The following is a 26,801-nucleotide window of genomic DNA, read 5'->3' as shown; positions in this document are numbered from 1 at the left end:
TTTTTCCAAGGAGATCTCTAATCAAAGCAGTGTCATACTCTATCGCCTTTTAAAATTAAAAAGTAAAGTTTCCCAGGAAAAAGTAAAATTTTCCTGCATTTTAAAGTTGGTTTTTTTCTAGCTGTGTTTAGAAGCCATATAACAGGTTCCACAAAATCACCTTTTATTTTGGAAAATAAGCTATCAAAATACCTATGAATATATGTTACATCAGTTTGACTAACATCTGCTTTGAATGGAGGTCAGGCACTCTGCTGGCCTGGCCCAGCTTGAGTCTAGGGCTAGAAGCAGTAACAGGGGCTTCAAAGACCACCTGCACCCCTGTCATAGCCCAGGCAGTGGAGGGAAACGTTCAGGAGCTGCAAGTGGAGACCAAAGTGCTAGTCATATTCTACCTTGAGCAGAGTTAGATGATACTCCTGGAGGATGGCTACAGTATTAGTGGACATGCCTCTGAGTGACCTGGTGGCCAGTGAGAGGACCTGGGGTTGTCATTTCCAAGTAGGGACTTGTCTAAAGAACTTACATTCCATATCTGTCTGTGTGTGTGTGTGCTGGGTCTTCATTGCTGTGTACACACTTTCTCTAGTTGTGGCCATTGAGGCTATTTTTCACTGCAGTGCATGGGCTTCTCATTGCAGTGGCTTCTCTTGTTGCAGAGCATGGGCTTTAGGTGCACAGACTTCAGTAGTTGTGGTGCACAGGCTGAGTTGCTCTGAGGCATGTGGGATCTTCCTGGGCCAGGTATTGAACCCATGTCTCCTGCACTAGCAGGCAGATTCTTATCCACCAGGTTACCACGGAAGTCCCCAGATTCTATAGCTTTACTGTCAGTCCTTGCCGGCTCCCCTGTCCACCTCCTACTGTATAACCACCAGACAGCTCCCATGTCCCTGATGGAATGGAGCCTGCTGTAGCCTGTAAGCTGAGAGTGAAGAGACACCACCCCAATAAGCTCCTGTGCTTCCTCCCTGGGTGACCGATTTTGGTTGTTTCTGTCACTGCTTTGGATTTGTAGTGTTTGGCCTGCAAACATCGCAAATATGAGACTGCTGATGACTATCACATATTAATTACAGGCTCCGAACTTTCCTACAGGACCCTATAAAATGTCTTTATAAGTACTGGAAGTAATCATTTTATGAAGTGCCTGCAACTTAGCTGTATCCAATTATTTGTAGAATGGTTTTATTTTCATGTAAATATGAGTGTCTTAAAGATCGGGAAGATATAAAGTGTTGGAATGTGAGTTAAGACCCGCTCTCTTTCTCCATTTAAAAGCGTATTTCCAGCTGTAAGTAGTTGAAGCCCAAGTTTTATTCAAAATGTCATTTTTTTTCCATTGGCAAATGTCATCCATTGATTCCATACACATTTATCGAGGATGCGTTCGACACTGATGGAGATTAAATGAAGGATAAGAAGTATGTGTCCTTAAAGAGACACTGAAAATAAAAATCGAATGTCTTATCTATTCAACATACATTTGTTGTGAGCCTACAAACTATTGGCACTGAGGACTTAGCAGTGAAATGTAAAGATAAAAACCTATGCCTTTGAGGAGTTCACATTCAAAGAAAGGGACAAAAAAAAAGAATAAGTATAGAAGATGGTGATGAGTGCTATTAGATTGACTCATTAGGGGAGACGATGAGAAGACAGGTTAGACTATGAAGAAGGAGGGGCTTGTGGATGAGCTGGATTTTGAACACACATTTTTTCTTTAATTTTTTATTGATATTTGCTTTACAGTATTGTGTTGGCTTCTGCCATTCATCAGCATGAATCAGCCACAGGTATACATATGTCCCCTCCCTCTTGAACCTCCCTCCCATCTCTCACCTACCCCATCCCTCCAGGTTGTCACAGAGCACTAGGTTGAGCTCCCTGTGTAACACAGCAAATTCCCACTGGCTCTGTATCTTACATATGGTAATGTTTACATTTCCACGCCACTCTCTCAATTCATCCCACCCTCTCCTTCCCCCACTGTGTCCACAAGTCTATTGTCTGTCTGCGTCTTCACTGCTGACCTGCAGGTAGGTTTATCAGCACCATCTTTCTAGATTCCATATATATGTGTTACTATACAATATATGTCTTTCTCTTTCTGACTTACTTCACTCTTTACAATAGGCTCTAGCTTCATCCACCTCATTAGGACTGACTCAAATGTGTTGAATGCAAAGTTGAAGATTTTTTTTTAATCAATTTTTATTGACGTGTAGTTGCCTTACAATGTTGTATTAGTTTCTACTGCACAGCAAAGTGAATCAGCTCTCTGTATACATATAACCCCTCTTTTTGGATTTCCTTCCTATTTAGGTCACCGCAAAGCTTTGAGTAGAATTCCCTGAGCTATACAGTAGGTCATGGATGTCTGTCATACAGAAATAAGTCAGAAAGAGAAAAACAAATATATTTTAATACATATATGTAGAATCTAGAAAAATGGTGTAGATGATCTTACTTGCAAAACAGAGCCCAGGAGCCGCAACTACTGAAGCATGTGTGCCCTAGAGCCCGTACTCTACAACAAGAGAAGCCATCGCAATAAGGAGCCTGTGCACTAGAACTGGAGAGTAGCCCCAGGTCACAGCCACGAAGACCCAGCACAGCCAAAAATAAATAAATAAATAACTATTTAAAAACCAGAACATGATGACTTAATTACTATTCTTTTCCTGAAACAAAATATATTTCACTAAGTAAAGGAGAAGAAAAAATCTTGCCATCTGTTGAAAGTGCTTAAATTATGTATTAATTTTAAGCAGACAATAACAAGGAGATTTTTGAGGGAAACGTACCTGATGAGTCTAGCCCTGGTCTAGCTGGTCATTCTTTCCTGAATTATCTTGGGACAAGCATGCATGTTCTGGGAGACACAGTGCTCTTTTCTACAAGGAGAAATGCTGTTTGGGGCTTTGATAACTGGTGAGAGACACCTTTAAAGAGCTTTACTTCGAGCCACTTGGATTCATCCAGGATAAAACCCCTGATTCTGCAGAGCTACACACTATGCAGCCAGAAGGATCCCATAAAGAATGTCTTCCACTTGCAGAAGTATGAAGATGAGAAAACCTCTCCCCAGGTGACCTCTTTACCCATCAGGGTTGGGTGGAGCAGTGGTTCTTGACAACAGTGTGCATGCTAAGTCAGTCTTGTCCCACTGTTTGTGACCCCATGGACTGTAGCCCGCCAAGCTCCTCTGTCCACAGGGATTCTCCAGGCAAAAATTCTGGAGTGAATTGCCATTTCCTCCTCCAGGGAATCTTCCCCACTCAGGGACTGAACTCGAGTCTCTTAGTCTCCTGCATTGGCAGGTGGGTTCTTTACCACTAGCACTACCTGGGAAGCCCATGACAATAGCAACCATGGCCGATATACCCTGGTCCCCAGAAAATGAGAAAAAGGGCAATGCTCCCATCCACAGTTGGTCCCCACAGTGCTCCAGGTTTGTTCTGTTCCATTTGTACCCAGCGCACAATGTGCGTCTTTTCCCCTACTCACTGTACCTTCCCACACTGCCATCCTTCCTCACCCGGACTACTATTTAAGCTTCCCCCAGAAAGCTCAGAAAAGGCCAGCAGTTAACTCTTTCCAGGGAACAATCATGTGACTGTCCTTAAAGGCAATTTTAAGTCCCAATTAACTAGGAGAAGAAAAGAACAAGTCCTTCTAAAGAGGAGTTGAACTAACATCTTCCTGTCATGATTATAAGCTGGATGCTCTTATCAGGATGTATAGGCTAAGTGGGGGTTTCCCCAGTGGCTCAGTGGTAAAGAATCTGCCTGCCAATGCAGGAGATGCAAGAGATGGGGGTTAAATCCCTGGATGGAAAAGATTCCCTGGTAGGAAATGGTAACCCGTTCCAGTATTTTTGCCTGGAAAAATCCATGGACAGAGGAGCCTGGTGGGCTACCGACCATGGGGTGGCAGAGTCAAACATGACTGAGCATGCATGAATATAGGCTAAGTGAGGTGCACCAGGCAGAGGTACCACTTTTGCTCAGCACCTGGGAGGTAGGCTTGGCCATACCTTGGGTCTCCAAGACCACTGTGAGTAGCTGATAGAAGCTGAAGTCTTCTCCAGAAAATGAATCTCTGTTCATACAAAGACTGCATTTCATTTCATGGGAAGTCGATTCATGGATCTTGGGTCGAAAGCCCAGGTTTCCAGTTTGCACTTAATCTGGCAGTATTCTTAGAGATTTCTGTCCACTATTCCAGGGAGCTAACTTAAAGATTCTTGTCTGGCTGAGAATTGCACAAGGGTGGCCCCTGGATGAACCTCAGAAGGGCTCAGGCAAGTCACTGTGACACAGCCAAATCAGCCACCCAATGTAGAGCACCTGGTGGACTCCAGGTGACAAAGAGCTTGAGTCTGTGCTTATACTCTGATTCCAACAACTTTTCTTTCGGGCTTAGCTCAATGGGGCAAGAACTGTCTTTGTAGCCAGAAGATGCCAACCCATCTGGCTTGAATACTGCTTGGCACTGGAGCTCCTTGGCCTAGGGAATTGGCCACCTATTTATGTAACAGCTTGTGTCTCTCTCCTATTCATTGAATGTATACCAGCCACACTGGACTGGTACCACACACATGAAGAGACCGCTGGTTGGACAAAGAGAAACAATTAAGGGTTATTTTCTCCCATGGCCACCTAACATTAGCTTCTCCTTGGGTGTCCATGGTTTTCTTAATTGAAGTCATTTAAACTCCAGTTTTCAAAATGTGATACCCTTCATGAGCCCTTCCAAGACCATCACCTACTGTTCTCCTTTCCAGTGTCTGAACATTGCAACTTTTAAATAGTGCAGTTATTGATGACACTGCTCTTCTCCCCCTTCTTTCTCATTATCTCTGCAAAACCTGTTGTCATTCTATGACCACAGCTGGACATGTCGCCATCAATACTTCCCATGCCATCATGAGGTTGCCAAATGGCCCAGCAAATCAGAAGAAATTGAGCAGAGTCTGGGTCTCTGGACCACAGATGAGCAGACAGTTTTATGGAAACCACTTTCCCTTCTCATCCGTACACTCTTCATCTGTTATGGAGGGGTTGACAGTGCCTGCTAGGTTTCCTAGTTTCTGCCACTCTCCACATTCTAACATCCTGTGACTCCAGCTAATTAAAGCTTGTCATAACCTGATATCTCTCAAAGTTGTCATTAAGATGTCAAGTTTTCAGGTAGGTGAAACTAAGTGTAGAGGTTGGAAGGCTAGAACCAAGAAGACTGACTCATGGCTTCCAACTTCTGGACCGAGTCCCCCTGATTTGACAGGAGCTGAACTCAAGAGGCACCTTCTAATTATCAGTGCTGGGTTAGAATTTGAGAACTTCTGGGGTTTTTTAATTTTTTAATTGAAGGAAAATTGCTTTACAATGTTGTGTTAGTTGCTGCTGTACAACAGTGTGAATCAGCCCTATGTATATCTGTACATCTTCCCTCCTTCTTGGATAGCCAAGAGTTCAAACCAGCCAATCCTAAAGGAAATCAATCTCGAATATTCATTACAAGGACTGATGCTGAAGCTGAAGCTTCATTTGGCCACCTGATGTGAAGAGCCGACTCACTGGAAATGACTCTGATGCTGGGAAAGACTGAGGGCAAGAGGAAAAGGGGGTGACAGAGGATGAGATGGTTGGATGGCATTACCAACTCAACAGACATGAGTTTGGGCAAATTCCGGGAGATAGTGAAGGACAGGGAAGCCTGGTATACTGCAGTCTATGGGGTCACAAAGAGTCAGATGAGACTGAGCAACTGAACAACAACCTCCTTCTTGAGCCTGTCTCTCTCTCCCCACCCCCCTCATCCCACCCCTTCTAGGTCATCACAGAGCACCAGGCTGGGTTCCCTGTGCTAAACAGCAGCTTCCCACTAGCTATCTGTTTTACACTTGATAGTGTATATGTGTCAATGCTACTTTTTCAGTTCATCCCACCCTCTCCTGAGAACTCCATTTTTATCCTCATGTACTTTAGAGAGAACTGGAACACTGGTGGATAAAACACACTTAGGAGTCCAGTATTGGCAGGAAAATAGTTTTCTTTCTATGGGGACCATTGAGAGCAAACTTTGCTGTAACTTTGTAGCTAAAATGTGACTATAGTGTAGCCTTCACTGGGATGGGTCCTGGTATCTTCCACAATAAGCCTACAGATGAGTCCTAGATCAGAAACCAAAAGCAAAATGCTTCCAATGGAGAGGACATCGAGTGAGACTTAAGTGCATCTTTTGAAATCATCAGTTTCAATTACTCCTTGGTATCTAGAGCCCTCAACAATGGAAGGGAGGATAGTGAATCTCCAAGGGTGAAGATGTAGATGGTGTTGAGGGGATAAACTCAGGCTCTTCCCGTCTCAGTCTGGCCAAGTTTTAGTCAATTAGAGTGTTTGGAGGGACCTGAAAATAGTCAGAAATTCTGCAGCAGGACCTAATCGTGGAGGAAACTCAGTGCATGGAAGAGTCTCTAGAGGCTTGGGGATTTTCCAAAGCTCGGGAATTCAGTGAAGCAAATTCACATGCAAGGGATGACCCAACCTGCAGGGGAGGAATTCTGGGAATTAAGCCGGAAGCTGTTTGTGTTTCTTGCAGCAGAGTCTGAACAGAAGTTGTTGAAGTGCCCAGCATACCTACGATGACAAGAGAAATAGGAGACCCCGTGCTGTAATGGGTAATTCAAATGTCTGGCTCCTCCTGTGGAGCATGGTGAGAAAAACTAGAGTATTAGATACCAGGTATGTTTAAAGCTCAACATTCAGAAAACAAAGATCATGGCATCTGGTCCCATCACTTCATGGGAAATAGATGGAGAAACAGTGGAAACAGTGTCAGACTTTATTTTGGGGGGCTCCAAAATCACTGCAGATGGTGACTGCAGCCATGAAATTAAAAGATGTTTACTCCTTGGAAGAAAAGTTATGACCAACCTAGAGAGCATATTCTAAAGCAGAGACATTACTTTGCCGACTAAGGTCCGTCTAGTCAAGGCTGTGGTTTTTCCAGTGGTCATGTATGGATGTGAAAGTTGGACTGTGAAGCAGGCTGAGCACCGAAGAGTTGATGCTTTTGAACTGTGGTGTTGGAGAAGACTCTTGAGAGTCCCTTGGACTGCAAGGAGATCCAACCAGTCCATTCTGAAGGAGATCAGCCCTGGGTGTTCTTTGGAAGGAATGATGCTAAAGCTGAAACTCCAGTACTTTGGCCACCTCATGCAAAGGGTTGACTCATTGGAAAAGACTCTGATGTTGGGAGGGATTGGGGGCAAGAGGAAAAGGGGATGACAGGATGAGATGACTGGATGGCATCACCGACTCGATGGACATGAGTCTGAGTGAACCCTGGGAGTTGGTGATGGACAGGGAGGCCTGGTGTGCTGTGATTCATGGTGCTGAACTGAACTGACTGAATGCAGTAAGGTAAACCAGATAGTGGAGAAAGCCATGGCAACACGCTTCAGTATCCTTGCCTGGAAAAACCCATGCACAGAGTCTGGTGGGCTACAGTTCATGGAGTTGCAAAGAGTTGGACATGACTGAGTGACAAACACACAAATCAGATAGTGGAAGAACAGCCCAGAGAACACCAGAGTTTTGAGCAGAAGCTCTGCCAAAATACAAGAAAGAGACAACAGAAGGAAGGCAGAGGCGTGATGAGAAATAAGGGCCGTGGCTGTGAGGCAGAGAAGAAGCCAGGCCACACTATGAAGCAGTGATGGGGAGGACAGGGAGGATTATTCAGTCAGTCCGTCAAGAAATTCATTCAGCCATTCATTCAGCAAAAATTAGGAGGATGCTTTCCTCGGTGGTTCTGTGGTAAATAATCTGCCTGACAATGCAAGAAGCACCGATTTGATCCCTGGGTGGGGAGGATCCCCTGGAGAGGGAAATGGCACCCCACTCCAGTGTTCTTGCCTGGGGAATCCCATGGACAGAGGAGCCTGGTGGGCTACAGTTCATGGAGTTGCAAAGATTTGGACACAGTTTAGCGACTAAAAAACAACTTTGAAACACCAGCATTGTGCCGGGTTCTGAGCTCTATGAGCAAGAAGAACTGACACGGTTCCCGCTAAAAGGGAGTTTTCATCCTAGTGACTGGATCCAGAGACATCTGTCCCTAAACCAGGCAGATTCAACCCCAGTGCTCCATGCCATGATGGGTGGACAACAAAGAGAATCAAGATCAAGCTTCCTGGTCTAAAAAACATCATCCTAATCAAGAAGAAAGTGAGGTTGGGAAAAGAAATTGTGAGGAATTCAGAAAAAGATGATCCCTGAGCATAAAGCTCTGAGCAGAGGAAGGGATCCTGAGATGAGAGCACCCTGACGGGGACCACGAAACAACAGCTCTTTCCAAGCCTGATGACACAGCTCAATCTTCTCTTCCTAGAGAGGAAAAATGAAAGGAAGAAAGATATCTAAAGATGTGAATAAGGGACTTCCCTGTGGTACACTGGCTTAGAATCTGCCTAGCAACACAGGAGACTCAGATTGGATCCCTGGTCAGGAAACTAAGATCCCACATGCCTTTGGAGCAACTAAGCCCATGTGCCACAACTAGAGAGTCCATGGGGTGCAACGAAAGATCCCACATGATGCAATGAAGATCCTGAGTGCCATGACTAAGACTCAACACAGCCAAATAAATAAATAAGTGCATTAAAAAATATGTGAATATGAAGAAGTTTGGAAAGAAGCCTGTACTGTCTTCTTTTAACTTTTGGAAAGCATTTGAAGGAAATACAGTTAGGAGTCTTTCTCCAAACCCCAATTCAGTTCAATTCAGTCATTCAGTCATGTCTGACTCTCTGAGACCCCATGAACTGCAGCACGCCAGGCCTCCTTGTCCACCATCAACTCCCGGAGTCTACCTAAACTCATGTCCATTGAGTCGGTGATGCCATCCAACCATCTCATCCTCTGTCGTCCCCTTCTCCTCCTGCCCTCAATCTTTCCCAGCATCGGGGTCTTTTTAAATGAGTCAGCTCTCCACATCAGGTGGCCAAAGTATTGGAGTTTCAGCCTCAAGATCAGTCCTTCAAATGAACACCCAGGACTCATCTCCTTTAGGATGGACTGGTTGGATCTCTTTGCAGTCCAAGGGATTCTCAAGAGTCTTCTCCAACACCACAGTTTAAAAGCATCAATTCTTCAGTGCTCAGCTTTCTTTATAGTCCAACTCTCACATCCACACATGACTACTGAAGAAAGCATAGCCTTGACTAGACGGACCTTTTTTGGAAAAGTAATGTCTCTGCTTTTTAGTATGCTGTCTAGGTTGGTCATAGCTTTCCTTCCAAGGAGTAAGTGTCTTTTAATTTCATGGCTGCAGTCACCATCTGCAGTGATTTTGGAGACCCAAAAAATAAAGTCTGCCACTGTTTCCACTATTTCCCCACCTATTTGCCATGAAGTGATGGGACCAGATGCCATGATCTTCGTTTTCTGAATGTTGAGCTTTAAGCCAACTTCTTCACTCTCCTCTTTTACTTTCATCAAGAGGCTCTTTAGTTTTTCTTCACTTTCTGCCTTAAGGGTAGTGTCATCTGCATATCTGAGGTTATTGATATTTCGCCTGGCAATCTTGATTCCAGCTTGTGCTTCTTCCAGCCCAGCATTTCTCATGATGTACTCTGCATATAAGTTAAATAAGCGGGGTGACAATATACAGCCTTGACATATTCTTCTCCTGATTTGGAACCAGTCTGTCTTTCCATGTCCAATTCTAACTGTTGCTTCTTGACCTGCATACAGATTTCTCAAGAGGCAGGTCAGGTGGTCTGGTATTCCCATCTCTTTCAGAATTGTCCACAGTTTATTGTGATCCACACAGTCAAAGGCTTTGGCAAAGTCAATAAAGCAGAAATAGATGTTTTTCTGGAACTCTCTTGCTTTTTCCATGATCCAGCAGATGTTGGCAATTTGATCTCTGGTACCTCTGCCTTTTCTAAAACCCCAGTTGGAAGCTACCAAAAGAGAATCACCTGAAAGGGAGGATGAAAGACTGCAGGGAGGAGAGATGGGTCCCATGACCTGCCTCCGTGGAATTGTCACATTGGGCATGGGCACATCGTGCTTGGTTTAGACACATATAGGTGTTGTCACACACCTGATGGGATAAAGCAAATGGTTCATTTATGGGAGAGCCTCTGATCCAGAATAATCTCCCATTCACTGTCTTAAAAGCCAATATCAAGAGATTTGCTATAATTAGCAAGACAGTATTTCTGCAGGGTTAAAACAGGACTGTCTTTAAAATCTAGGTGTAAATTCATTTTAACAATCTCCTTTCTCATCCTACGGGTTTCCCTGGTGGCTCAGATGGCAGAGAATCAGCCTGCAATGCAGGAGACCCGGGTTCAATTCCTGAGTCAGGAAGATGCCCTGAAGAAAGGAATGGCTACCTGCTCCAGTATCCTTGCCTGGAGAATTCCATGGACAGAGGAGCCTGGTCGGCTGCAGTCCATGGGGTCACAAAGAGTCGGACGTGACTAAGTAACTAACACATTTACACTTTCATCTTTCTCTTCCTATGCCTCAGCTGCCACCAGGAAATGGGTATTTTGAGCAGGGCACCTGAAGGAAAAGACCGATATTTATCTCTGAAGCTGTGGACACAACAGGAAGGCCAGAGTAGCTTGGCTCCATAAGGAGACTTCAAAGGAGGGAAGAGGAATAGGAGGAAACGGACTGAAAGGAAATGTTGAGATGTCTTAATGCAGAACAAGACTCTGTGAATACAAAGAGTGTCCCTGAAGGAATTGTGGGAAACTCCAAGGATCTGAAATCATCTCAACAGCATTAGCGTTCAGAATTCACATATTTTTTTCTTTTTCTCTTAAATTCTTCAAATAAGGGACACACACTCCCCTCTCTAGCTGATTTACAGAAAGGTTAAATTCCCAGACAAGGTAATCTGGGGCATGCCCTGCTCATATATTCTCATTAAGCCCAACCCAAGGCCTGCCTTGAGAAGCTGCTGCTGCTGCTAAATCGCTTCAGTCGTGTCCAACTCTATGCGACCCCATAGACGACAGCCCACCAGGCTCCCCCGTCCCTGGGATTCTCCAGGCAAGAACACTGGGGTGGGTTGCCATTTCCTTCTCCAATGCCTTGAGAAGAGAGTCCCCTTAATCCTGTCACTGTTGCTATTTGGAAGAAATATGGAACAACATATAGGCATCGTAATTAAGATGGATTTTTCTGGAACTGACAACATTCACAAGAATCACCATTCATGTTCATATTAGCTGCTTTTTTTCACCTCTCAGATTAAGTCTGAGAAACCTTCTTTCTAGTTTAACTCCCCCAACTGTATACCCTTTTTCATTCTCCATATATCATCCTCATTCCCTAGATATGCATTATTCTAATGTATTTTCAAATATGATAAAGGAACATAAGCCCTAAAGTCAGACTTCCCAATTTCAAATCCCAGCTAACCTTTTGCCTGTGTGACTTTAGTTGAATTATTCAATCTTAGTAAATCACAGTTTCTTAATTTGTAAAATGGGGATGTTGATGTCAATCATATAACTTTTATTTTTATTAGAATACATTAGCAGTTGATTTATAGTGTGTTTCAAATGTACAGCAAAGTGAATCAGTTTTACATAGATCCACTCTTTTGTAAATTATTTTCCTAAATAGATATTTTCCCATACAGAGTATTAAGTAGACTTCCCTGTGCTATACAGTAGGAATCATATGACTCTTGATGTTACTAATGATGATTAAATTTAAGTAGGCTGTTTAGTACAGAGCCTGGCTCAAATCAGACACTCAATATGAGTACATTGTATTATAACTGTAGGAAAATGTTAAAAGCTTTGGAGAAAAAGAATAATACTTTCCCACTTAACAACCCTCATCTCTGTATGTGCCTGTATGTGTTTTAATTTCTTTGAGACACATTGAATTTAACAGAGAATATGCTTCAGAGACAAAAAAAATACTCTCATCAATCATTGTACCATTTTGCCTTCTTTGGTTCTGCAATGTTTAACTTTACTCTTTGTTTGTATTTATGACATTCTCCACTAAATTTCAGGGCAGTGTTTGCCAGAGTAGATTTTTAAGCCTATCCATCAGTTTGTCATGACTCTGATGGGTCTCTAGAGCAGAGAGAAAAAGAAAGACATAAAATCAAGATCTTTATGAGGCTGAGGCAAAAGAAAGAAATTGTGCAGAAAATAAATAACACTGGGCTAGCAGTTCTATATCTCTTTATCTATCACTGTATTAGTACATAGCTATTAAGTTTGTGACAACCACTTCAATCATTGTTTTTTTCATTTGGAAATTGAGTAATTGAATAAAATAACCTCTAAGACTGTTCGCATGGTGCTTCCCTGGTGGCTCAGGTGGTAAAGAATCTGCCTGAAATGCAGGAGACACTGGTTCAATCCCAGGGTCAGGAAGATCCCCTGGAGAAGGAAATGGCAGCCCACTCCAGTATTCTTGCCTGGAGAATTCCATGGACAGAGGAGCCTGGTGGGCTACAATCTGTGGGATCGCAAACAGTAGGATACGACTGAGCAACTAACACTTTAACACTGTTCCCACTTTAAGATAACTTGGTTTTGCCATTTTGCCTCTAGGAGCTATGAGAGAGTTATTATGTAAGATGTAAAGAGACCTGAAACTTGATTCCTGCTGGGTAAGTTAAAGGATGACTTGAGTAGGTAAAGAGGACAGTAAAGGTCATTTTGGACATCTGGACCCAAAAAAAATGAGCAGTGACTTGGAGAAAATTTTGTAGTGTGTCTGTTTACAGTGGAAGTATTAATGTTAGAAAGCTAGAGTAGGTTTAGCACTGGAAAAGACCCTGCATGTCAAGCTCTTAAGAAGCATTTGGCTGCTATTGGAGTATTTTGAACAGGTGAGTATACTGCAATGTCAAAAGGCATCATCAGAGAAAAAAATCACTGGTCAAAGTTGACAAAGCCAATAAATAGTTTGTAAATTTGAAATTCTCATTAGAAAATACCACTCCAACATTCAGGAGAGAAAAAGATTCAAATTATTAATATTTAGGCTGTATTTGTATAATACTGCATGTATGCTCAGTTGCTCACTAATGTCCGACTCTTTGTGACCCTATGGACTGCCGTCTGCCAGGGTCCCCTGTCCGTGGGATTCTCCACGCAAGAATACTGGATTGGGTTGCCATGCCTTCTTCCTCTCTTTTGTCTCCTGCTTTGGCAGACAGATTCTTTACCACTAGCGCCACCTGGAAAGCCCATATAATACTGCATCAAAGAACAAAAGAACAATTCAGGTGATCTTATTTTAATAGGAATGTTTGGATGAATTTCAACTTAGTTTTAAATTCAGGCAAAACAATTTGCGTATGTAGACTCAGCCTCCATCTCATGTTTTCATGATTTAAGGCTTCCTAGTGGACATCAAGTGATATTTCATCACTAAGAACCAGTGCAGCCCTATCCTTTGGGTCTTTTCCCATAAATGATATTGCTCATGTGGACCAAGTATGAATGAATGGCTTTTGAGGATATTATCAAGGATGTGATCAGTCAAATGTGAAAACTCAAACGCATTTGGGATCATTTGGAGCTTTTTTGAGATACGATAAAGGTGTTTGTTGGAGAGTTTGCTTTATTTTCCTAGCCAAGTGGCCCATTGACTTGCAAATAACATGTATGAATCTCTTGTGTTTTCTTCCAGGGTCTTTCTTTCCTGATTTCAGGCCCTCAGAAACCGTTTTTAAAATAGCATTTTGGCTCGGTTACCTAAACAGCTGCATCAACCCCATTATATACCCATGCTCCAGTCAAGAGTTTAAAAAGGCCTTTCAGAATGTCTTGAGAATCCAGTGTCTGCGACGGAAGCAGTCCTCCAAACACACCCTGGGCTACGCGCTGCATGCACCCAGCCACGCCCTGGAGGGACAGCACAAGGACCTGGTTCGCATTCCGGTGGGATCTGCAGAGACCTTCTATAAGATCTCCAAGACGGATGGGGTCTGTGAATGGAAAATTTTCTCTTCCCTACCCCGCGGATCTGCCAGGATGGCGGTGGCCAGAGATCCGTCAGCCTGCACCACTGCCCGGGTGAGAAGTAAAAGCTTTTTGCAAGTGTGCTGTTGCCTGGGGCCCTCGACCCCCAGTCATGGAGAGAATCATCAGATTCCGACCATTAAGATCCACACCATCTCCCTCAGTGAAAATGGGGAGGAAGTCTAAAGGACAGGAAAGGTCAGAAGGATGGGAGGGTGATCTTAAGCACCCACTCTCCACTTCCTTCTGGGAAGGCAAGTTCACGTTCCTTGGATGCTGAGACACAGCCAGTAAACCAGGGACCCATCTGGGAAGGGGCTGGGGAGGAGAGCTGACTCTGGGGCAGAGGTAGGGCTTAGAGATGAGAGAAGATGTCCTACCACCATCCAGTTCACTCTGATGAGAAACAGCATTTCCTTGAGGCTAATGCTCTCTGGGTCATTCTCTGAGCCCCTTTCAACGACAAACACCATGGGAAACAGAATTTCATACACAATCCAAAAGACGATAAATATAGGATTATGATTTCATCGTGAATATTTTGAGCATGCACGCTAAGTTTGGAGCTATTTCTTGATGGAGTGAGGGGATTTTATTTCCAGGCTAAACTTGCTGAAAGCCACGTTGGATTTTTATGGGGAGAAGGCCTGGAGAGGAAGAGCCTTAAGATGGTGGCCAATATCCAGACACATTATTTTTAGACCAAGTTTTACAGTCCACCCTTTCTCAGTTTGGGTGAAACTTGACAGTGAGATTTTATTTACCTTTTGCTGCTGCTTGACAGGATACTGCTCCCGATTCCCTAAGGATGAGGGTGAGGGGCACTCATTATGTCAATGGTCATCTGCACTTGGGTCTAGAGAGTGTTGAAAGAACCAGTTGGGAAAAGGATGGCTTTTCCTAATGGAAGACAGTAAGGATGAGAGTCAGTTCTTCAACTTCTATGGACAGAATTCCATTAAGTGGTTCCAAGATCAGGTGGAAGAAGGCTTCTTGTGTAACATACTTAAAGATCAAGAGTTTGGGGTGGGGTGGGGTGGGTGCTACTTTCAAGCTAAGAAAGAGGCTACAAAATTACTCCACAGCCTTTTCAACATGGCATAGAAAGGCTTTTCTTGGCAAATCACTTACTTTTTCCAGAATCCCATTATGAAAACCCAGGGCGTATAATGTTTTGAATGGCATATCACCACTGCCGTTTTTTCTCAGCTGCTTCACTACTGCATAAAGAGTGAGGTCCATGGTCCCCAGGGCACATGGGACATGCCAGAAGAAGCCTGATGATTCACGTACCTCCTTCCTGAACTCTGAAAGATACTCTTAGGAAGATGCTTTCTGGTCACTTTAAGCCCATCAAAAACAGAAGTTTGCAAATTGTTTTTGACAGAAGCCTATTTCTGCTGAGAAAAGATCCAGTCCCCCATTTACTGAACATATTCCCACTTTTTACAAGAATTTGGGGGAGGAGCTATATTTTGTTTTCTGTATATCAAATTTTGGTAAACCTCAAGAATTCAATATATTACAAAGATACAGATGGTGACTATCTGTAAAAACTAAAATATTTTCACATTCCACAATAGGAATTTAAAAGAAGATTTATGTTTTTGAAATAATGCTTGACTAGAATCACAGGTCTAAAACTTCTAACCATTTCTATGGTCTATTTCCCCTATTTGGGGTAATTCCCTCTAAGAATTTTAAAACAGATTATTGCCATTTTTTAAATTTTCATTTATTTATTTATTTATTTTTGCCACCTCACATGGCCTGCAGGATCTTAGTTCCCTGACCAGGGATTGAACCCAGGTCCTCAGCAGTGAGTGTACAGAGTCTTAACCACTGGACCACCAGGGAATTTTCCATTATAGACATTATTTAACCTTCACTGCAAAGGTAGTGGCACCATCATCTTTTCCTTCTTTCCTTGCAGCAAAGTGATAATTTCCTGAAATCCTTCTGAAAGGCTAATTTGTTTACATACTGCCATGGAAGGTATGTTTGCACATCAGTTGGAGTTTGGTTGTTGGTTGTGTTTTGACATAGAATGTTACTGCTTTCTCGGTCCTTTCTGGAAAGTGTCTCATTGTTGTCCAGTTAGACACTCTGCCTTTTGCTTGTAACTTAGACTCTGGCAGTAGATGCTGGCTGTATTTCCAGACTCCTCTGGTCTCTTTGCACGTCTCACGATGGCTCTGCCAGATGTGGGTGTCATATTGTGCATGGAGGCACACGGGAAGGACTTGACTACGTACACCTTGCTTCAGTTTCATTGTTGAGAAGAACTTCTTTTAGGATCTGAATTTTTAAAACTACTTATACCAGGCTCACCCTTATAGGAAGAACAACTCCATGAAAAGAAGGGTAACAGTTTTTCTTCACCAGAATATGACTCCATGTTTGAGCTGGTCTTTAAACACCTTAGAGACAAATTTAAATTTTAAATACAAAAAAGCTTAGGATCACCAGAAAACTAGCCTTAATGCCACTTCTAATCAAAGACAACAATTTGAAAACCTTCCGGTCATCAGATAAAATCCATGACAATTGTATTCATGTAAAACTATCCGTAAATAATTGTCTGCTACACACTTCTCCATCCCCAGGCCCTCCAGGGAGGCAAACTTTAACATTTTTTTCCTTTCCCATGACTTGATATTAGGTACAAACACACCAGTTTTACGAAAAATTGATAATGTCACCCAAGACTTAGTCAAAGCGGGATAAACAATACACGAGTTATTTTTTTTACTCATCCACAAAAATCTCTGTACCTTGGAGCATGCCAAAAACTCTCTAAAATTGTCACAGTTAAACAAATGATCGTCATATTTATACTCATATGTTTACTGCTTCTATTTGGAGTTTGGAGAATGTACCCAGAGTAACAGTGATCAAAATATCTTCTCTAATGTGTTATAAAAAGCAGTTGCTTTCAGGATTGTCTAAACATCAGCAAAAAATCAACTTGACATTATGGGATAGGTGAAACTTGAGTTTCTTCTGCAATTCAAATCGCATGCATTAAGAGAGACCTTGAATCTCTTTATTCAGGAATTTCGCCAGAGCTTTGCAAGGATTTCAGAAAAGCATTTTATGTGTTACGCTTTCTTCATTTGACCTCCCATAAGGGAAGTCTCAGCCAACACTGCTTCTGCCTGTAATCACTTGGGGTCTGCTGCTGCTAAGTCGCTTCAGTCGTGTCCGAATTTGTGCAACCCCATAGACGGCAGCCCATCAGGCTCCACCATCCCTGGGATTCTCTAGGCAAGAACACTGGAGTGGGTTGCCATTTCCTTCTCCAATGCATGAAAGTGAAAAGTGAAAGTGAAGTTGCTCAGTCCTGTCCGACTCTTCACTACCCAATGGACTGCAGCCTACCAGGCTCCTCCATCCATGGGATTTTCCAGCCAAGAGTACTGGAGTGGGGTGCCATTGCCTTCTCGGGCTTCTAATGCTCTTGCCAGATGCTTGGATTGGTCCATCCATAGTGGACAGTGTTATTTGGGTAAATAAATATTTTCTTAAGGTTTTCTTCTTAGGTGTTACTATGTGCCAAGCACAGGCAGAACATTTCACATCCATAGTCTCTAAATGTCATAGCAGTTCTACTGTTCTTATTTGAGAGCCAAGAAATTTGATAGTTAAATGTGATTAATGATTCACCCAAGGCCAAGGAAGAACCATGGTTTGATCCTGGGTCTTCCAAACCCTAATGTCTACATGTTTCCCACCAACACCTCAGCCTCATAAGTAGTAAACGTCAAAGCCCCCAAATTGGAGTTGGATATGCTGATGATACTAAACCATTTTTGTCATTGTTACTGTTCAGTTGCTAAGTCGTATATGACTCTTTGCCACCCCATGGACTAGCAGCCCACCAGGCTCCTTTGTCCAAGGGATTTCCCAGCCAAGAATACTGGAGTGGGTTGCCATTTCCTCCTCCAGGGGATCTTCCTGGATCATGGATGGAATCCGTGTCTCCTGCATTGGCAGACGGATTCTTTACCACTGAACCACCAGGGAAGCCACTATACTCAAACTTTGAATGTTTTGTTTCTTTGGGATTTACTTCCAATTAATCTCAATAAATATGCCGCCAATTTTCCAGCCCAGCCAAACCCAAGAGCAGGTCATAATTGTAAGGGTTTGGCACCTACAATTCTATCAAACTGCACCACTTTTGTAGGGTATTGTGACCTGGAATGTTACTGAGGCTTTGCGTGAAGAACAAATTATATCAAACTGGGTGAAGATGGACATGTAAGAGAAGGCAGAAGAGGCTGCCTTGGCTTAGAACAGCAAACACATTTGTGGATTAAAAAAAACACATTGTGCAGTGTGTTGAAGTTATTGACGACAAGCCACAGTTCATAAGCACACTTTCAGGAAGTATAGCCCTTTTTAAAATAAATAAAAAATAAATACAATATCACTTTCTTTCACCTGTACTCCAAAAATAATTTTTTTGAGTTGGAGAAAGAGAAGGAATTAGAGATACTTCACCAGGAATTATAGAGTCCAGAGGGTATGTCAAACGTGAATTTCATGTCTGTCACCAGGAGGAAATGGTTCAGAACGCTGGTTTTCAAGTACCAGAGACCTGGGCAATCTTTGAAAATGAAGACTCAGTTGGTAGCTATAGCTACTTCTTAGATGGCATCCTCTTGCTTCTGAATTTCACAAATGAAAACTTTTAAGTCCTAAGCATCTTGGTTACCCCCACCCCCCTCCACCCCCCAAAATGAACCATCACGCAGACCTTCTGGCCCCATAAGGTTCATGATTATGGCCTGGGAGTTAGAACATGTTAGAAACTCTTTGCTTGGGCAGGTAATTATTCTCTCTTTAATCACGGCTACTTAATCACAGCTTGACAAACATTCTCACTTGCTTCGGGGGCTGTTTCTGCTCAGATGGTCCTGTCAGAAGAGATGCTGCTTCTGTGTATGAGTACTTGTTCACTTAATTAAGGAGAGAGCTCTGCTCATCAGCAAGGGGAGAAGGGAGCCCAAGCGCATGGAAGGTATACTCTGCAAGCAAAACCAGGGAGACTGGAAAACAAGGCAGCAGTGATAAATATGGTGGCATCCGAGGTGTGCTCATTTGTCACTCTGATTTCTTTTTACACTACTAGGACTTTTAGCCATCAAACTAGCTGCACACAGCTCTGGTGGAGCTCCGGTTGGAACACTGTTGACATCTGCTCCCTGTCTGCAAACTATACTTTGGAGCAGGGCTGAGCCCAGACTGCTGTGGGGTCCGTCATCTTCCAAAAGCAATGGCAGCAGTGAGAGCCTCTGGCCCTCCAAGTCCCTGCAAGATGAGTGAGTGCAGATGACTGTGATGGGGCTGGGCTGTCAAGAGCAAGCTGGAATTTGAACAGAGGATGCCGGATCTTGCCAGCGATCCTGTCAGCATTCCCTCTTTCCCTCTTACCCAGACCTCAATGTCACAGGGGCTATGGATGGATCTTGTCTGCTCTGTACAGGAAAAAATCATGTCTTGGCTACTGCAACATGAACTACTGAGTCTTCTACCTCGAAGGAAGGTCATGGCGTTGGAAGAGGGCTGTGGAGGAGGAGAAAGACTTACCCTGGACATTGCTCAAAGCTGTTCAGTAATGCGTTCCTGCAACTGCTCAACAAGAAACTTCCCTAAAACTGTTGCTGATTCATTTCCAAAGACAGATCAACTGTCTTTCCTCTACTTGTGGCTCAGGAGTCACTACGTTACTTGCCCTCCATAGCATAGTCAAAGTGGCACATCTTGAGCTATAAATGATTATTGCGAAACTATGAGGAATCCATATTTAATTAGATTATAAAGTCTGAGGACAAATTTGTACTATATTTGGCAGGGGGGGTGGAATGAAGGCTCTGATCTGTTAGAAAGCTTGAATATAATAACTGCATTCTGCTGTGATGGGCTTCTGCAGCAGGAGACACTGGTTCGATCCCTGGGTCAGGAAGATCCCCTGGAGAAGGGCATGGCAACCCACTCCAGTATTCTTGCCTGGAGAATTCCATGGATAGAGGGATCTGGCAGACTATGGTCCATGGGGTCACAAAGAGTTGGAAACAATTGAAGCATGCACGCACATTCTGATGTGATAGAAAAGAAACTACAGACAGTCCCAACAGAAGTTTAATATTTTCTTCTATTTATACATTTCATACGAGTCCAAAGTATATTTGCATATCTCGAGTCCTACCCCGTGAGGTAGGAAGAGAAATAAGGAATTATGTTTATTAGCGTATGAAGAGCCAAGGGGAGGGATGAGGTTAAGCTGAGGATTTCTTTGAATATCTTCAAATCCAGCCTCTGACTTCTTTTTCCTAGATGCCTTCAATATCCCCAAGGTCCACTGCATTTCTCAAGACCCTGACATTCACATTTCACTCACTCACCTCTGAGCCGTATTTTCAGCTCTGTTTGTACCTTCTCTCCCGCTGTATCTCTGCTGGTGGCTGGGCTGATCAAGATTGTTCCGGGGGCTGAGTGCATATTTGTCTAGGCTTCTCTCATTGGCTAAAAGACAAGCAGATGTTATTCTGCTCATTCTCCCTAGATAGGCAGCAGCAGAGCTAAGGAAATAAGCAGGGCAGGAGGGGCTCTTGGTTTGCTCAACGCAGTGACCTGTCAGGCAAAGACAGCAGTGACTGATACCTTAAGGACTTCAGGGATGCAAAAGTCCCAGAGAGAGTTTTGGGAATGTTCATTTTCCTGTGAGCCTGAGAGTTGTATGCACGATGATCATTACCATCAGCAAGTTGTTCACTTCTGCTCCTGCACCAGGCTCTGCATTTGGCACAAAAAGAAAAAGAAAATACAGAAAGGCACAGACAGTCCCCAGCTTGTGATCTGGGTGTGTTCCAAACTCATCTGTTGCATTTTTCCAAGAGGCATTGTTATAAATGGGGGTGGGGGAGGATGTTCTCAGATGAACCAAAAACCAAAAATAAAAATCTATTTAATATACACGTGGGGTTGGCCAACATTTTCTGCAAATGGCTAGATAGTAAATAATTTCGGCATTGTGGGCCTTACAGTCTCTGTCACACATTCTTCTTTGTTTGAAATTTTTTGTGGGGAGGGGAGACCCTCTAAATATGTACAAACCATTCTTAGTCCACAGCCTGTACCAAGAAAAACAAAATAACAACAGACCAGGGGCCGTAGTTTTCGATCCTTGATCTCTGCCATCACTTGTTTACAGCATAGTACAAACAATGCTAAGCACTGGATTTGGTTTTTCAACAGCAAGTTCTGTTGTTTTTTTTTAATGTTCAATTGCCACATCTACACTTGATTACATCAGCATTTCCAAACTGTGCGAGTTGTTAAGTAAAGTGACAGCGTTCATGTTCAGGGCTGGAGCCTGCTCCAGTATGACTTGCCCACCCAAAAGATACACTCCAGTATGTCATTGTGATTTTCAGTCCCCACTCCCACTGCTGTATTCTGCAGAGCCAGCAGTTCAGCAGAAGCCCAGGGCCATCCACAGGGGTCTTTTTAGCTCTTCCCCTCATTGGAAAAATTCTCTGGCACAGTCTGGCCAACTGCGAGAGCAGCAACAGCCAACCACAGCCACTTGACTAAGGCCAATGTGAAGTTCCTCCCAGACTGCTGGAGGCTGCTGTAGGGAGGTCCTCACTTGGCTCCATGGGGAGGCCTCCTGACCACAGCACAAGTACCCGGGCAATTAGCAGTCTGCTACTGGAGCTCACCAGGACCTGGGGTCCAGAGGAGGTGCTGGACAGGCAAGAAGGTCAAACCAGTCACTCCTAAAGGAAATAGAACCTGAATAGTCCTTGGAAGGATTGATGCTGAAGCTGAAGCTCCAATACTTTGGCCACTTGATGCGAAGAGCTGACTCATTAGAAAAGACCCCAATGCTGGGAAAGATTGAGGGCAAGAAGAGAAGGGGGCAACAGAGGATGAGATGGCTGGATGGCATCACTGACTCGATGGACATGAGTTTGAGCAAGCTCTGTGAGTTGGTGATGGACAGTGAAGCCTGGCGTGCTGCTGTCATGGGGTTACAAAGAGTTGGACACGACTAAACGACTGAACAAGTTACCAACAGGAGCTCTTCTCCTCCTCCTCCTCCTCCTCCCCCCTCCCACCTCCCTTTCCCCTCCCCTCCCCACTCCCCCTCCTCCTTTTCCTCTCCCTTTTTGTTTAAGTCTGAAATGACCTAACTAGACTCAAAATGGCGTTACTATGGAAACATATTTAGCCCTCCCCTGGGATAACAGAGCTCTATTTTTCTGAGCTGGTGCCTTGTGGGAGGGGTTTCCTTTCCATCCCCTCCAATTCTGATAGGCAGTGGGGGGAGAAAGACAGTCTCAGCTGGAAACAAGGTGTGCAGTTCCCTTGGTCCAGGACAGGGTATGCACAGTGCTAAGAGATGAGACTTGGTGGAGATAGGGATGGGATGCGGTGGAGGGCAGACCTGATGGGGAAGGACCTGGGAGCGTGGAGATCTATCAGTCATAAACAACACTGCCAGCGGCAGGTGTAGAATGGAGGACTGGACAGACACTGCTCCTGTTTGGCAGCTTCCTTTCCCTCCTCCCAGCCCTGTCTATCTTCACCCTCTCCTTTCTTTGCTTCGCCTGTCCTTCCTCATCACTCCTCTCTCTCCATCATTCCACCCTCCACCTCTTGTGAAATTTACAGGCAGTGATGATGTTGGGGTGGGTGCCCTTACTCCAGAGGGTGCCAGTTTCCATGGGGTACAGTGCTGGCAAGCTGGTGCTCCCCTCAGCTGCTGCACCCCTCCCACGGGAGACCCCCACCTTCCAGTGAGTCCAGGGCAGGAAAGGCCCCCAGTCTGAGAGCACAGGGGAAGCCTCCCCAAGGAGGACCCTTACCCTTTGGCAGGATTGCTGTCTTTGTCTTCTTATACTATTAGTTCCAAAGGAAAGCTACAACACCATGTGCAGTCGCATCTCAGAAAAGAGTCAGGAGTGGTATTTGTTCCCCTTCTCCCAGATGTGTGTCTCTTCTTTTACCAGCTGCTGCGTCTCCCTTTCTGATGTTCAGAAGTCTTTACGGACCCTACAATGCCCTCTTCTCTTCCTCTTCTTCATCATTTGTCTCTGGATTTTGTTTCTTCCCCTTTTTCTTTCCCTCTTAGGGTCTCCAGGGCCTTGATTAATGCCATAAAGTAAACTTAGCTTCATGTCAGCATGAGGCAGTGGTTATTCCCCCAGAAGGGATGCTATGCTCTGCTAAGTCGCTTCAGTTGTGTCTGATTCTCTGCAACCCATTGGATAGTAGCCCACCAGGCTCCTGTGTCAGTGGGATTCTCTAGGCAAGAATACTGGAGTGATACTGTAGGTAGAACTCAACTGGATGCAAGGTGTTCTTTCATTCCTGATGCTCCTATCCCCATCTTTATCCCCCCAGCCCATCCATTCCTGCACTGTGTTCCAGGACTCTTTCTCTTCTTTCATCATACCCACCAGGAGCCTTCTTACTGTAAGCAAAGGATCCTCTCCTGCCAAACATGTGCCTGCTTTTGCTGACACAGCTCTTAACATTTGTAATCCTTCCATTTGCAAGGGGCATCATAACAAAGGACCACACACTGAGTGACTTAAACAGCAGAAATTTATTCTCTCCGAGTCTAGAGGCTGGAAGTTCAAAATGAAAGTGTTGGCCGAGTTGGTTCTTCTGAAGCCTCTCTCCTTGAGTTACAGACAGCCACCTCCTGCTTGTATCTGCACACAACCTTCCCTCTGGGTGTCTGTGCCCTAGCTTCCTCCCTTAGAAGGACACCAGTCCTATTGGATTGGAGCCCATGCCAATGACCTCATTTAACTGCAGGTACATCTCTTAAGACCATATCTCCAAATACAGTCACATTCTAGGGTACCAGGAATTAGGATTTCAGCATACAAAACTTAGGGGGGAAACAATCCAGCCCATAGCACTTCCCTCCCCACTGTCTTCTTTCTTCACATAAAAATGTACCCATAATTCTTTTCCCAAAGCAGAAGTTCAAATGCAGTCCTTCCCAAAGACCCTCTCCAAGATCCTACAGCAGTTATCTATCACATGTATTTGGCAACTACTTGTGCACTTCAGGGGCTTCCCTGGTGGCTCAGACAGTAAAGAATCTGCCTGCAATGTGGGAGACCCAGGTTCAGTCCCTGGGTCAGGAAGATCCCTTGGAGGAGGAAATGGTAACCCACTCGAGTATTCCTGCCTGGAGAATCCCATGGACAGAGGAGCCTAATGGGCTACAGTCCATGGGGGTCCCAAACAGTCAGACACGACCGAGTGACAAACACACTTGTGCACTTTATTGTTATCTTTCTGTTGCTTTTTAAAAAATCCATAACTCCTTTTTCACTTTAGAATGTACTTTATACCCTACCTTTATTGGTTCCATGTTCTTAACTAGATGGAAACTCTGGGAAAGCAGAAACTGTCATATGATTCCATATGTGTACAGCAGTCCTCAGCACCTAGGTGTCATCTCGGAAGACAGGCTCTCCTAAGCAGGCCAGGAGAAAGGGGACAGAGAGAAGCTAGGGACCACTAATCCAAGCAATAGTAAGAGGCAGGGGCTGGGAGCTGGGAGACCAGGACCACAGGTGCTGAGGAGCACCAGACAATCCACCAGGAAGGTCCAGGTAATAGTTGATAACAAAAGGCTTCTGCAAATTTACAGCAGGAATGTAGTCAGCATGCAGAGCCCAGCAGTGGGGAATCCCAGGCTCGTTGTCTTCACACCCACATGCCAACATAGACACCCTCAGAGCTACCAGTGAACGGGACAGACTCTAGATCCTGAGAAAAGGTGAGACAGAGCAAGACTGGATCAAGAACCAAAGCCTGGGAATTCCCTAGTGGTCCAGTGGTTAAGACTTGGCCCTTCAACTGCCAAGGTCTCAGGTTCAATCCTTGGTCAGGGAACTAAGATCCTGCAAGCCCTGCAGTGTGGCCAAAAAAAGAAAAAATGAACCAAAGGCAGAATGCTTTGATCCTGGGAGTTGGGTCACTGAGAAGCAGCACATAGGAGGCTGTGGTTTCCATAGTCCCCCATTCCCAGCAGTGGCTGAGTTAATACTATTTCGATGATGTCTGCCCTACATCAAGATTAGCTTGGAAAACTGGTGCCAACCAGCCTTCAAATAGCCTTTCCTCTTTTGTCTCACAACCCAAGAGTGGAGGAAAGCAAGATACACTGACTTGATTGGCTATGAGGATGTATACAGCCATTCCCCCCTCACAGGCCTTTTAATTCCAACCTGAAAACCACCTCCCACCCTCACTGCCCAAACCCTCAGTGACTATATAGTGTCTAATCTCAGCTGCTTCTGCTTCTGCCTCTTGGGAACCCCCAGCCCATTCCCTTAGAGGGTGGCCTTAGAGGACCTTGGTCTGGTCCCCTTGCTTCTCTTGAGAAAATCTGATCCCACTTCTGTTTCATCAGTCCACCTAAGTCCTTCATTGTAGACAAATTTATTACCTGCCTGGTGCTTTCCTGACAGCCAAAGAGTGATACCTTCTCTTCTGCCTGGATTTTGCTGAGAAGCACAAGCCTCTATTCTCATTTTGAAGAACCAGCTTAGCATCTGCTGTCATGCTTTCTGGGTGAAGAATCATCCCACTTCAGTTTCCTGGTCCCTTGCCTCCTCCCCAGAGACCCTCATACTGGAAGTGTTTCTGGTTTCATGCTATCTATCACAACAAGGGAACACCGTTTTGTCCAGAGTAATGTGGTTTGCCAGCTTCAGTCCAACCTAGAAATTATAGGAGGGATAAAATCACATGAAAAGGCAGGTCCTACAAAAGCATTAAAATGTATTTAAACCAAAACCATCCAAAAATAGGTTTGATTGAGTGTGGCAATGGCTTATTGATTTATCCAATAAAAAGAAAAAACCATCTTTCTTCCTCACTCTGGTCCTCATGCCTTTTGCTAAACCCAGCATTATCTTCCTAATGAAAAGATTTCAGCTCTGCAGCTTGGCTAATTGAAATCTCAAGAGTGGGAGGGTCCTTGGTACATTAATCAAAAGTTGAGCCTCAGTATGAATGCATCTTAGTCCCAGCGCCCTCCCCACCCAGACCCTCTGTCATAGCAGAGGTGACGGTTGTTGAAAAGACCTGGGACATGGGAAGCATTGATACTTGAGGAGATGAATGAGCAGATTTAATCAAAAATAAAGATATTCAAACTCAATCTGATAAGTAGGAAGGCTATTAAAGAGTAAGCTGTTGAGGGTTTCACTGGTGGTCCATTGGCTAAGAATCTACCAGCCAATGCAGGGGCCGTGGGTTCGATCCCTGGTCCAGGAAGATCCCACATGCAGCAGAGCAACTAAGCCCATGCACTACAACTAATTAGTCTGCGCTCTAGAGCCAGAGAGTCAACGCTGCTAAGCTCAAGTGCCACGACTACTGAAGCCTGAGCACGTAGAGCCCGTGCTCTGCAACAAGAGAAGTCACCACAATGAGAAGCCCGAGTACCGCAACGAGAGACTAGTCCCCACTCACCCCAACTAGAGAAGCCAGAGCACAGCGAGACCCAGTGCAGCCAAAAATAAATCTTAAAAAACAAAAAGTGTGAAATATTCTTGAGCAAAACAAACAAAAATTGCAAATATTTAAATAACAAATTATGGCTAATTTTCTACACACTTTCTTAATGTAGTTAAATACCTATCAGGGAGTCATTGAATAAGAAAATGGAGTCCCCTTCTTGCTTTTGTCTCTACTTCCAGCAGCTCCTCTGATCCTCTGCTTTCTT

The 26,801-nt window shown here is 44.2% G+C and overlaps 1 protein-coding gene across 2 annotated transcripts in view; it reads left to right on the top strand.

Moving 5' to 3' along the window:
- The window catches only part of ADRA1A (adrenoceptor alpha 1A), a 112,141-nt gene extending 91,129 nt beyond the window's left edge, over positions 1-21,012 (top strand). The window contains exons 2-3 of one of the 2 annotated variants that reach the window (XM_040243461.1): positions 13,698-14,083; positions 19,167-21,012. In XM_040243461.1, the coding sequence (XP_040099395.1) occupies positions 13,698-14,083; positions 19,167-19,175 (395 nt within the window). In that variant the 3' untranslated portion in view covers positions 19,176-21,012. Of the gene's footprint in view, positions 1-13,697; positions 14,538-19,166 lie in introns of those variants that run through there. The other variant, XM_040243453.1, reaches the window with a different exon arrangement.
- Positions 21,013-26,801: the final 5,789 nt, after the last annotated feature.

This window comes from Oryx dammah, unplaced genomic scaffold (genome assembly GCF_014754425.2).
Source record: "Oryx dammah isolate SB20612 unplaced genomic scaffold, SCBI_Odam_1.1 HiC_scaffold_1, whole genome shotgun sequence".
Classification (NCBI taxonomy): domain Eukaryota; kingdom Metazoa; phylum Chordata; class Mammalia; order Artiodactyla; family Bovidae; genus Oryx; species Oryx dammah.
Note: the sequence above shows the minus strand (reverse complement) of the source record. Positions and strands in the feature narration are given on the sequence as shown.